The sequence below is a fragment of the Carassius auratus genome, chromosome 28 (assembly GCF_003368295.1).
Source record: "Carassius auratus strain Wakin chromosome 28, ASM336829v1, whole genome shotgun sequence".
Taxonomy (NCBI): Eukaryota; Metazoa; Chordata; class Actinopteri; order Cypriniformes; family Cyprinidae; genus Carassius; species Carassius auratus.
Window position 1 is genome coordinate 19,250,218 of NC_039270.1, and position 11,863 is coordinate 19,262,080.

General features: G+C 37.5%; 1 protein-coding gene across 4 annotated transcripts; it reads left to right on the forward strand.

Moving 5' to 3' along the window:
• Window positions 1-397: 397 nt before the first annotated feature.
• On the forward strand, window positions 398-9,105 carry LOC113047553 (uncharacterized). Of its 4 annotated transcripts, XM_026208927.1 has the most exons (11): window positions 398-746; window positions 1,188-1,293; window positions 3,052-3,198; window positions 3,677-3,840; window positions 3,929-4,065; window positions 4,254-4,347; window positions 4,505-4,849; window positions 4,984-5,161; window positions 5,684-5,811; window positions 6,023-6,073; window positions 6,277-9,105. In XM_026208927.1, the coding sequence occupies exons 2-11, from the start codon at window positions 1,212-1,214 to the stop codon at window positions 6,589-6,591; spliced, it is 1,641 nt and encodes a 546-aa protein (XP_026064712.1). In that variant the 5' UTR covers window positions 398-746; window positions 1,188-1,211; the 3' UTR covers window positions 6,592-9,105. The 4 variants fall into 4 exon arrangements, with proteins under 4 accessions (XP_026064712.1, XP_026064713.1, XP_026064714.1 ...); XM_026208928.1 differs by having other exon boundaries at window positions 398-1,293; XM_026208929.1 differs by lacking the exon at window positions 6,023-6,073.
• The last annotated feature ends 2,758 nt before the right edge of the window (window positions 9,106-11,863 follow it).

The following is an 11,863-nucleotide window of genomic DNA, read 5'->3' on the forward strand; positions in this document are numbered from 1 at the left end:
CACACTGAAGGCTGCTCCCAGGACAGGTCTTGAACCCCGCCCCCTCCATGTAATGTAACGGGACGTGAGACAAAGTAAATAATTACATTACACTTCAAATATTGTTTATTACAATGTGTTTCAGAGATGGGACCAAGTCACACATGTGCAAGTCTCAAGTAAGTCTCAAGTCTTAACCTTCAAGTCTCAAGTAAGTCCCAAGTATTTTTTTCTTGGGCAAGTCAAGTCAAGTCAAGTCACAAGCTATGTCAAGTCAAGTCCAAGTCAAGTCACCTTAATATTGTTATTTTACCTGCAGAATCTGATCTTAATAAAGTTAAAAGACAAGATATAAGTAACTGTCAGTAAATTAAAATAATTTGGATTTGCATTGTAAATACTCATGTTCAATTGTACACAGCAAATGTCAGAGTGTTAAAATCCCAGAGTTTTGATGACCAGAGTATAATTTATACACTTTGGAGTAAACTGGGCTTAAAGTACACTTGTCAGGTTTCACCAGAAACTCTCTCAAGTGTTAGTGTATTGGTTCAGTGTTGATGTGGAGCTGTTGTAGTGTAAATAGTGGGATGATGAACACTTTGAGAGTCAATCTGTTGCTGTCCCGTCCGCACATGAGTTTAGGTTTCGATACGTCATCAGATCGACAACGCGTTGTCATTGGTTGAATCATGATGCAGCCTCGTGGACACCAGTTTCCAACTGACATCTGAAGTCGTCGACATTTTGATTCTGCGGGACCATAGGTAAGAAATCACCAAGTGAATCATCCCGAATATTCCTGTTTGTCTTCTTGTTTTAATTCCCATAACTAAAACACTAAAAACGCTAATGTAGAAGTAGAAGAGGTGTGACATTTTGTAATTTAGTTTAGCTAACTTACTATACCAATGGTAGCTAAAGTAATGGTGAATGTTAAATCTGGTAAAACTGCAGATATTTTTTTTTATTGGTGATGTTAACGTTGATCGTTGACCATTAAATGAAATTTCAAAATGAAAATGCAGCAATCATTTGTTAACGTTAGCTGCCGCTCCCAATTTCGCGCCTTGTGCAGGCTAAATTGACTAGCTATCCTTGAAAGCTAACGTTACAGATTCCCGTCTGAAATGATTGAGTCTGACTTTATTTGCACTACATTTGGTATTGTGCGTGTTCAATAAACCAATTGTATTTTTATGTTTTAGTAATATGTGAGGAAAACTACAGCAATGCTTTTCAAAGTGCAGTACCAAGGAAAGAAGAAGTACATCAAACTCAATGGAGTATCATATCCAGCATTTCTCAGGGAGGGTAAGTTAATGTTAATGGCATTCTTCTCTTAGTTCTCTTTATAATTGAAGTTTAGATCAGAGGTCGTGTTAACCGAATATTTTCCGTCATTGACTGATTTTTTTTAGCAGTGACGGAAACATCTGAAGGTCGAATCCTACAAAGTCTCGAAAGTTTGGAAAATGCTTGATTTAAATTTATTTCTTCAGGACATCAGATGTAACGTTAACTAAAAATATAAATAAAAACGGCTGACAATCTGTATTTTTTATTTTTTGTTTAATGTCGCGAGGCAACCTCTGTTACGAAGCACGTCTCGTGTAATTCCATGTATTTGGCGCCTCGTGTATTCACCTGGCGCGCAAACATCTGCATTAAGAAATGTTGCTTGCTTGCTGTAATTTTATCGATAACTGGCTAGAAGATAAATAAAAACTGATTGCGTCGACGATCAACAGACTGAAAGGCATCCTGTTATGTAAGAAACACACTGATATGAGCGCTATGGGAGAATAAGCCTTCACCAGCCATTCCAAAGGTAATCGGAGACAAATGAATTTGACTGAATTATTTAAAAACATTATTAAATTAATTAATATCGAATCAATATATAATTGTAATGTAGGGGGGGGGGGGGGTTGTTCTTTCCGTCGTGCACGTTTGTCTGAGCACTCTGGTTTCTATTTACAAAAGCAAAAGTTTAAATTTTAACGTCTGCAGCATTGTATGCATTGTAGCCAGTCGAACGTTTAGTTTTCTCGTGATGCTTAGAGGACTAAACTTTCGGAGTGACCACCGCTTTTACCAGATTGAGTTCTGTAAATAATCGTTCCGTGATAGTAGTAACCATAGCAATGGACGTGCCAAATAAAATCTGATATGACAATATAGATCTGTGCATCATGTCTTACTGTGTAAATACAGACTAATAGAGCTGCCACTGACAAGAATAAATAAAACAAATCAGTGTTGGCTGAATATGTTTAGATTCAGTTAAATAACACTTAAACACTCTTTTTCACGTGTCATTTTTAAAACAATGTTTATTTATTAAAATAATATTTTAAGGTATTTAAGGAAGATATTAATGTATTATATACTTATTATTATCATTATTATTATGCCAACCATCTACAAAAAACTCAACCTAACTTACAGTTGACAACAAATATACAAAAATATAACCACATTTTTAAAAAAGTATCCAAAGAGTGATTTAATATAAGTTGTATTATATTGAAGATTCTAATATTTTAGCTTGTAGTTTTCTAAAGGGGTGCTGTTTATACTATTTATATTCTTTAATTTTGTTGCTGCTTGAAAAATGGATTTAGGGACCTTAAAAATGCTTGAAAAGTGCTTAAATTAAACTCTTCAAAATCTGTACAAACCCTGACTATGAAAAGTGACTCTTCATATATTAAAAAAATGCACAATCTAGCCTATATGCTCCTATATCCTGTAAGTTCATGAATGATTAAAAATGAAAATGTGAATTAAAACGAAAGCTATTAAATGTCTTATAATTAAAATATGAAAATTAAAATAGAGAAATATATTAAGGTGCAATTTTTACGACCATATCCATCAAAATAAAGGACAATGTGAAAGTCTTACGCGACCACTGGTTTAGATGTACATTTATATGAAATTTTATTCTTAGCACCATGCTAGTCTACCGTAGCTTTGCCCATTAAGATAAAAATAGTGCTAAAAACATTATTGTTCTCCCACTTTCTAACCCTAACACAACAACTTATGTTTTTTCTGTATTCAAAGCTAAAGAGAAGTTCAGCATACCCCCTGAGACAAACATGTATGTGCTGGATGACAGTGGAACAGAGGTTGATGAAGAGGTCTTCAGCGACATCTTGGAGGAAAAAGCAGACATCCTGTGGACCATTGTTAATGTTCTTTCAGTTTCTGGTAAATGTTTGTACAATTACAGTGTACACTGCAGGGTAACGATACCAATGTGTTAACATTGTAATTTATTTGCTATCACAAAACCAAAACAGTAGCTTCTCACCAATGTCCGATTTGTGCTTTCTCTGTTAAAGGACCACTTTGCATATTTCCAACCTTATCTCTTATCTGTCAGTGTTCATATAAGGATTTGAAAAACTACATTTGAGATAAAACGGATTAGCCGGTAAGACTGTTGACCCGAGTACTTCTCAAAAAACAGTCAGTCTTGCCATCTAGTAGTTAATGTATCATGGCCTAAACTGCTTAAAGTCTGGCCACATTAACTACCAAAACTCATGTAATTTATAGATGGCAAAGAAAAAAGTTTCCTGGAAGCAGTCTCACCATGCCTTTTTTTAACCTCTCCTCACTTAAACCTGTGGAAACATTGACTGAAATATTTTTTTTTTAATTATGATCTTTTTGCCCTTTTCAGACTCTCCCATCCAGTCCTCGTGCACAAACACCTTGTCACTATCATCACCCTCATCAGACAGTGATGCTTCTCTGATGTCCCCAAAAAGACAGCGCATTGATGACACCTTTGTGATGTCCCCAAAAAGTCTACATACTGATGACAGTTCTTCACAAGCCAAAGAGGTGATGTTTTTTCAGAAAATTTATCTTTATGTTGTAAACATTACATTTACCTGTTACTGTTACCATAACATTTTTACCTGTTGTCAAGCTTGTCAAAAGAATTCTGGAACAAAAGCCTGGAGGTGAGAAAATCCTTGCAAAATATGCAATGACAGGAGAGATGAAGGACAGAGCACGCCGTGATCTCGTCAGCATTGTTGTTGCTGAAATGTTTGAAAAGTATGGGTAAGTAAAATGCTTTATGGTGCATGATTTGGTAAAGTGTATATTCATAGAATTCAATTGCAGATTTGGTAGTTGTAATCAAATAGGTGATTATCATTAAATGACAACCGTGGCCAATGAGCTGTGGCCTTGCGCAGATCATAGGTTTTCCGGTGTGTTGGTTTTAATACACAACATTTATTCCACAGACGTGCTCCCCCTATGGATAAAAGAGCACAGTGTGCATTGGGGATAGTAACACTGTTCCCCTCTCTAAAAGATCCCTACTCCAAAAAAGGCTATGTGAGTACATATTTAAAAGTAAGATTAATCTTAATAAACAAATGAATAATGTTCTGGTGCATTTTAGAAGTCTAACACTTCTTTTCTAAAGATCTCTATTGATTCATGCTGAAACTATTTTTTTATACATTTCCATCTTTGTTGATACTGTCTTTAGGAACACTTTTTTGACATAGACAGCAATGAGGGCTACATTGCCTGGAAGATTAAAAACACACAGCGAGAACTCAGCAATGGCGGTACCAATGGGGGTAGGAGAAGGAGCTCTCACACTACAGGCAGCAGCGGACCAAACTTAGAGAGAGAAGTGACTAAAGTGCAGCAGTTGGAGGGAGACCAGTGTCGAGAGGCCATATCTCTACTGAAACACAGCACAGACAACGAACAGATCTTCATGAAAATGAGAGAAACCTTCCAGCACAGGCAAAAGTTGATCCATGATCCTGAGCAATGCAGTACAGTGCTTACTGTGTTCCCAAGGTTTCTTGACACAAAAGGCCTGGTAAGTTGTTTTTTTTTGTAAGCACATTTATTATGTTTTTGCAGTGTCAAGAACAGCTGTTCAAAGATGAAAACGGTCACCTACCACTATACCACCATCATCAAATACACATATGCTTGCTTCCTCCCCTTTAGGTGGCGCAAGACTTTGACCTGTTGTTTGGAGCTGAGACTTCATCAAAACTCCTTGAGAAATGGGATTTCCTGAAGGCCAAAGTAATAGAGCAAGCCAAGGACATCAGCAAGACACCCCTGCTTGACCATCTCATCCAGTCTGCAGAGGAGAACACTGATGAGGATGACGAGGTCCCAGGTAAATAATTTACATGAATCTGGTGTGTATCTTTCAAATGTTGACTTAATTTATTTACCATGACAAATAATTGTGTAGACAAATAATATATTTTTTAGGGCTGCAACAACTAATCGATAATGAAAATAATCAAGAAAGAATTTCATTATCGATTAGTTGGGTCTGTGACATCACTGTGGAAAATTCCAGTCAGTGATGTCACTTCACAATGGTGTAAAACGCATTTCTATGCATAAAACGCATCTGAAAAACAGAGCAGAGATCACAGAGTTAGCTGTTGTGGGAAAATTGCACAATACAAAACATGATAATGTTTTATATTATTATACAATTTATTATAAATTGGCCTTTTAATCCAACCAATTGATTAATAATTTACAGGTTAATCGATTATCAAAAAAAATGTTAGTTGCAGAACTAGTATTGTTATTGAAAAGAGTTTTGAGTTTTAATATTGATGTAGTATCAAAGGTTTTGGTCAGGTGTATATCATGCTTTAAGCAGGTGCTTCTGCCTTCTCAGGTTGGGATAGTGACATGGCCTCACTGCTACTGCTGGTCTACCTACTGCCACCACCTCCAAGTGGAAAGAAGGGACCTGTAAAGATCAGTACCCGGGAAGCTGTGGACCATGTAGTCAAATTTCATAAGGTCAGTGTGTCCTGATCTCCAATGGCAATAGCCATTGTCAAAAGGCAATTGTGTAACCCCCCAGATTATTGATCTGTTTCTTTTCAATGCCACCTCCACAGAATTTTAAGTCTGATAATTTATGTTTTGCCTCCTTGAAGTGCATAGCGACTAGAGAGTGGGGTTCACCTCTTTTCACTGCAGTCTTGTGCTCGTTCATTCTTATTTTCAGTTGTCTGTTTGTCTTGCCAACGTATTGGAGTTTGCAGGGACATGTGCTAAGGTAACCAACATTAATGACCTCTCTGTTTAATTCCCTCTCTTTGTGTGACCGTGGTACAAAAACCTTGGTTGCCTTATCACATGCTGAATATATCCTGTATGGGAAAGCTAACTGTGCCATCAAAGGTTTCTATCAGAGTGTGACTTATCCATCAAAATGTGATGTTCAGTGTAGATTCATTTCAGTTTATTGTTATCTTACAGTCATGTCGCAGCCTTCAGGAGCACTCTGGTCCAAACCAGCGGAGGCAGCCCTACATCCTGGCAGTTGGGACGACAAGAAAGCACATCCACGAGTTCTACATTGCATTGGATGGTGATCTCCTTCCCTGCAAGGGCAAGTCTTCCCTGTCAGCCTTTGATGAACTTTTCAAAGCACATTATGTTTTCGGCATCTCCTATGACCAGGCCTTAAATGGCATGTACACATTTGTGCAGACCACCATCTACAACATTGATGTAGGTCATTCTCACGAAACTCCCAGAGTCAAGGACCTAAGAGCTAAGCTCCTCAACTAAAGAGTTATGATGTTCAGATGCTTTGTTTGCAAGTCTAGTTTTGTTACCGTTCAAATGTTGATCCGTCATCTCAAAGTTTTCCATGCCTTTTATCCTGGTAAGAAGTTTCAGTTGATGTGTGACCAGACTGGATGCCACCAGCGATTTTGGACTTTTTCAGGGTTTAGAAAACATCTCCATAACAAACATAGCGCTAAAAGTCTAGATCAATTTGAGAACGAACCCGTCATAGTTGAGAACGAACCCGTCATAGTTGACGTATCTGATGAACCCGTAGTTAATTTAATTCCAGAGCAACCAGAGAATTCTCAAAGCTGTAATGAGACCAGGCGACATACCCAAGAAATGTGTGCATCCCTTATTGCAAATCTCCAAGGCTGTGGTGTGGCTACTAATGTCATAACGACTGTTGTTGAAAATATGGAGGAACTTGTAGAGGAATTGCATTCAAACGTTAAAGATGATGTTGTAAAATTACTCTCTAACGATGAGGATATCAGAACAAAGTTTGACGATTATTTTGACAACCTTGAAAATCCATTTAGCAAACTGAACACTGAGGCAAAAAGGAAAAAACATTTCAGTGAGAAATGGGGTATTGTAGAACCTGTTGAGGTAGCCCTAGGAGTGAGGTATGACACTAGAAGGAATCGAACTACTGGCACATATGATCAAGTTCCCATAACAGACAAATTTGTTTATATTCCTCTATTGCAAACTTTGAAGTTCATATTCACCAACCAAGAGATCTGTGATCATTTTGTGCAGCCTTGTGAGAAAACTGGGTTTTACAAAGACTTCTGTGATGGTAACTATTTTAGAGATCACCCCCTCTTCTCTGAAAAACCAAACTCTCTCCAAATACAGATATTCTACGATGATTTTGAAATGGCAAATCCTCTCGGATCCAAGCATGGTATCCATAAGGTTGGAAGTATATACTTTGTTTTACGAAACCTATCTCCAAAGATAAACTCCGCTCTTATGAATATTCATCTTTTAGCCCTTTTTCATACTGAGGATGTGAAGAAGTATGGATTTGATTTAATCTTACAGCCCCTCGTACGTGATCTGAAAGTCCTTGAGTGTACAGGAATTGAAGTTCCTTTCTCTGATGAACCAGTTTACTGAACAATTGCACAAGTAACTGGAGACAATTTGGGATTGCACACATTACTCGGGTATGTTGAATCATTCAGTGCAAACAATTTTTGTCGTTTTTGTCTAGTAGACAAACAGACCTCACAAACGGTTTTCAGGGATGATGATCCAAGAATAACATTGCGTAATAAAGAACTGCATGATCAGCATTGCAATGACCTCATGGTAGATCCTACACTGCCATCCACATTTGGAGTTAAGCGACAATGTTTATTCAATGATCTACAGTACTTTCATGTTTCTGAAAATTATGCTGTAGACATTATGCATGACATATTGGAAGGAGTGGGGCAATTTGAGCTGAAGTTGCTGTTTGCTTACCTCTCAGACAACAAAATCATATCCAAGACAGATGTTTGTAACCGAATATACTCATACAATTATGGCTTTGTTGAACGAAAAAATCGTCCAACCAGAATAAACTTGGAACAGACTGGAAATGGAATTGGTCTCAATGCCATTCAAACTTTTTGCTTAATCCGGAATATGCCCTTGATCTTTGGAGATGTTTTACGAGAAGGAAATTCCCACTATAGACTCTTGTTGCTTCTGTTGCAAATTATGAACATTATATTTTCTCCAGTTGTTACTGATGGAATGACAGTATGTCTTAAGCATCTCATTGTTGACCATCACCAACTTTTTAAAGAGCTTTACCCACATCGTAGAATGATCCCTAAACATCACTTCATGATTCATTACCCCAGAGTCATTCGAAAAATAGGTCCAATTCTACATGTTTGGTCAATGAGATTTGAAGCCAAACATAGGTTTTTCAAGAACACAATCAAAAATTTCAAAAATGTAACAAAGTCATTGGCCCAAAAACATCAGATGGCTATAGCATACCATTGGGAATCAATGCCATTTAAAAGTATTGACTGTGGGCCAGTAAAAACTGTTCAGCTCATTGACTTGCCACATGGTGAGATGATTGCAGAAGAACTGCAGGTTGACTTAGACTGTCAAGTTGATCTGACTTCTTGGATCACTTGTTTTGGAACTGAGTATCGTCCAGGCCTTTTAGTTTGCACGGACAAAGAGGACGATTTGCCTGTATTTAGTCAGATAAAAGACATCATTGCATTTAATCGAGAATATTTTCTTGTAACAGAGGACTTTCAGACAGTTTGTTTTGCAGAGCATTTTCATTCCTTTCATGTGACACAGGGAAATGATCAGAATGTTTCCATGCTTAAAGTTGATAAATTGCACTTCTTTAAGCCGTTTGATCTGCAAACTACTTATGGTTTTGATAGAGATTATCAATATGTGGTTCCTGTACATGTGTTTGTATAAGTTTGTGGTTTTTGAACATCCATGAACTGTTAAATAAAACAGACATAAAAAGCACTGACTTGGAGTATTTTTAATTCACTGATGGTTCTAGGTTTACACTGCAGGTGTTGGAAACTATTGAAACATTGTAAATAAAAAAGTACCAGCTTTAGAGTACATTTGTACTCTCCAAGTGTTAAATAATGAGCACTGCAAAGGTTCTAGGTTTACACTGCAGGTGTTCAAAAGCACTGAAACGGTGTCAAAAAGTGCTATTTATAAGAGTACATTTTAACTCTCCAGGTGTTCAAATGTAACTATTTTGAGAGTATTTATTTTACACTTTTTACAGTGTTCAATGAACACCGAACTCTTGGACCTATATATACACTGAAACCAGTGTTCAGTGTACTCCTATAGAGTACATTGAACACTCAGATTTTTGCTGTGTAACTTCCTAAAATTATTTATTTTTCACTTCTGCCAACAGTGTTTGAAATGTTTTACATTTTCAACATTGAGTCCATAAAACTAAACATCCAACAGACTCCTCTCTGAACACCTCTCTCTCTCTCTCTCTCTCTCTCTCTCAAACACAGTTTACATACAACATTAAACTGTTACATTTCTCCTCTCTCTCTCTCTCTCTCTCTCAGAGTATAGAATATAAATATGACGTATTTTCAGTTGTTTCATACTTTTTTGTTATGTACAGTACAGACCAAAAGTTTGGACACACCTTCTCATTCAAAGAGTTTTCTTTATTTTCATGACTATGAAAATTGTAGATTCACACTGAAGGCATCAAAACTATGAATTAACACATGGGGAATTATATACATAACAAAAAAGTGTGAAACAACCGAAAATATGTGATATTCTTGGTTCTTCAAAGTAGCCACTTTTTGTTTTGATTACTGCTTTGCACACTCTTGGCTTTCTCTTGATGAGCTTCAAGAGGTAGTCACCTGAAATGGTCTTCCAACAGTCTTGAAGGAGTTCCCCGAGAGATGCTTAGCACTTGTTGGCCCTTTTGCCTTCTGTCTGCGGTCCAGCTCACCCCTAAACCATCTGGATTGGGTTCAGGTCCGGTGACTGTGGAGGCCAGGTCATCTGGTGCAGCACCCCATCACTCTCCTTCTTGCTCAAATAGCCCTTGATGCCTTCAGTGTGACTCTACAATAGTCAATAGTCATGAAAATAAAGAAAACTCTTTGAATGAGAAGGTGTGTCCAAACTTTTGGTCTGTACTGTACATAACAAAAAAGTATGAAACAAAAACAACTGAAAATACGTCATATTTATATTCTGTACTGTATATATATATATATATATATATATATATATATATGCACTTGTCATGATTGGGTAATCGCGGCAGCTACATTTGTTTTTCTGATTAACTGTTTTGCTCTATGAGAAAGACAAGGTAACAAAATATTCGGGGCTTATGCCCCCTTAGCCCAACCCTAGCGCCACCCCTGGAATCCGTTTTTTTGATGGCCTGCTAGCGGATCATTAGGGGCCGTTCACATCACGTCTTTTGTGCGCGCAAGTTCGTTATTTCCAATGTATGCGCGCTCATAATGGAAGCAACGCGCTCAACATCTAAACTTTTCAGAATGCTGCAAGCGCACCGCAGGTCATGTGACAATAACTAACCAATCAGCTTCATCCTTTCTCGTATCAACGTTGAAAGCTCAGCTAAGATGAAGGAACAGCTGTTCATAGCTGTATATGGATTGCCATTTTGAAATAAATTTAGTAGCAGAGCTACTGCCAGCGATTTTTAGTGCTGCAAATCCATTTATACTTTGCTGAAATTTCCGCGTCTTCATTGAGAGAGAGCGTGTCATGGATGCTTAGCAACGACAGACGCCCCAGGAGCACTTCTGTCCGAGCGCTTTGGAAAGAAGGAGAAAGCGGCGCGACTAGCGTTTTCCACGCGTTTTTAGGCTCGAACTATTGAAGACAAAAGCGATGACCCTCGGTACCTCTCAGGCTGACATGTTGATGTGATGTGATATCTGATCTAAGTGGGCGTGGTGTGTGTAAGGTAGAGAGGGCATGACTGATGATAGTGTCCTGATCCAGTCACGACGCTATTCTCAGCCTGCGCTCCAGCTGAGTAGTCAACTTTATTTTAAAAAATAATTTATATATTTTATATTCAAAATGAAAACATGATGTGATTAACACTCAAGTCATTCAAGTCATCGTGTCTCAAGTCAAGTCAAGTCCCGAGTCTTTAACTTCCAAGTCCGAGTCAAGTCTCAAGTCCTAAAAATAGCGACTCGAGTCGACTCGAGTCCAAGTCACCGAGTCACAAGTCCCCATGTCTGATGTGTTTTATTTTATTTTATTTAGTTTTATCACGCTCATGTAAGTTCGAGGGCTCGTTTTTTAAATACGTTTGGTTCAGTTTAGCTTTTAACAAAAAATGGTGTGCTTACATTTCAAATTGAAAAACAAAAGAGACTTACTTGCCATTAAAGATTGGAAAGGACTTACAGACAGATAAAGTTTTATTATATTATTTTATATTGTTTCAGATAAAGAGGTCTGGACAGAGTCTGAATATTATAATAATCTGTGGATGTGGAATTTAGCAAGAAGCAATATCAAAGCTGTTTTCTTTTAGATTGTTCCCTTCCTCTAAAGACTGGTCCTTTTGTGGCCACTAGTTAAATCTTTTCTGTGTTTTATCAATAAAGAGTACCTCTTTATTTCTGATCCTTAACAATGAAAACTCCTGGATAACATTTTTTTTGGGGGGGGGGGGGGTGTGTGTTCATTATACAGCCTAATGGGTACAAGTTTCACACTTTTGAAT

Bases quoted from the DNA above. Each gene is read 5' to 3' on its own strand.
- LOC113047553 (XM_026208928.1), top strand. From the start codon at position 1,212: ATGCTTTTCAAAGTGCAGTACCAAGGAAAGAAGAAGTACATCAAACTC. The intron at 3,841-3,928 runs GTGATGTTTTTT...CCTGTTGTCAAG, and splicing joins GTTCTTCACAAGCCAAAGAG to CTTGTCAAAAGAATTCTGGA. The intron at 5,812-6,022 runs GTCAGTGTGTCC...TCTTATTTTCAG, and splicing joins ATGTAGTCAAATTTCATAAG to TTGTCTGTTTGTCTTGCCAA.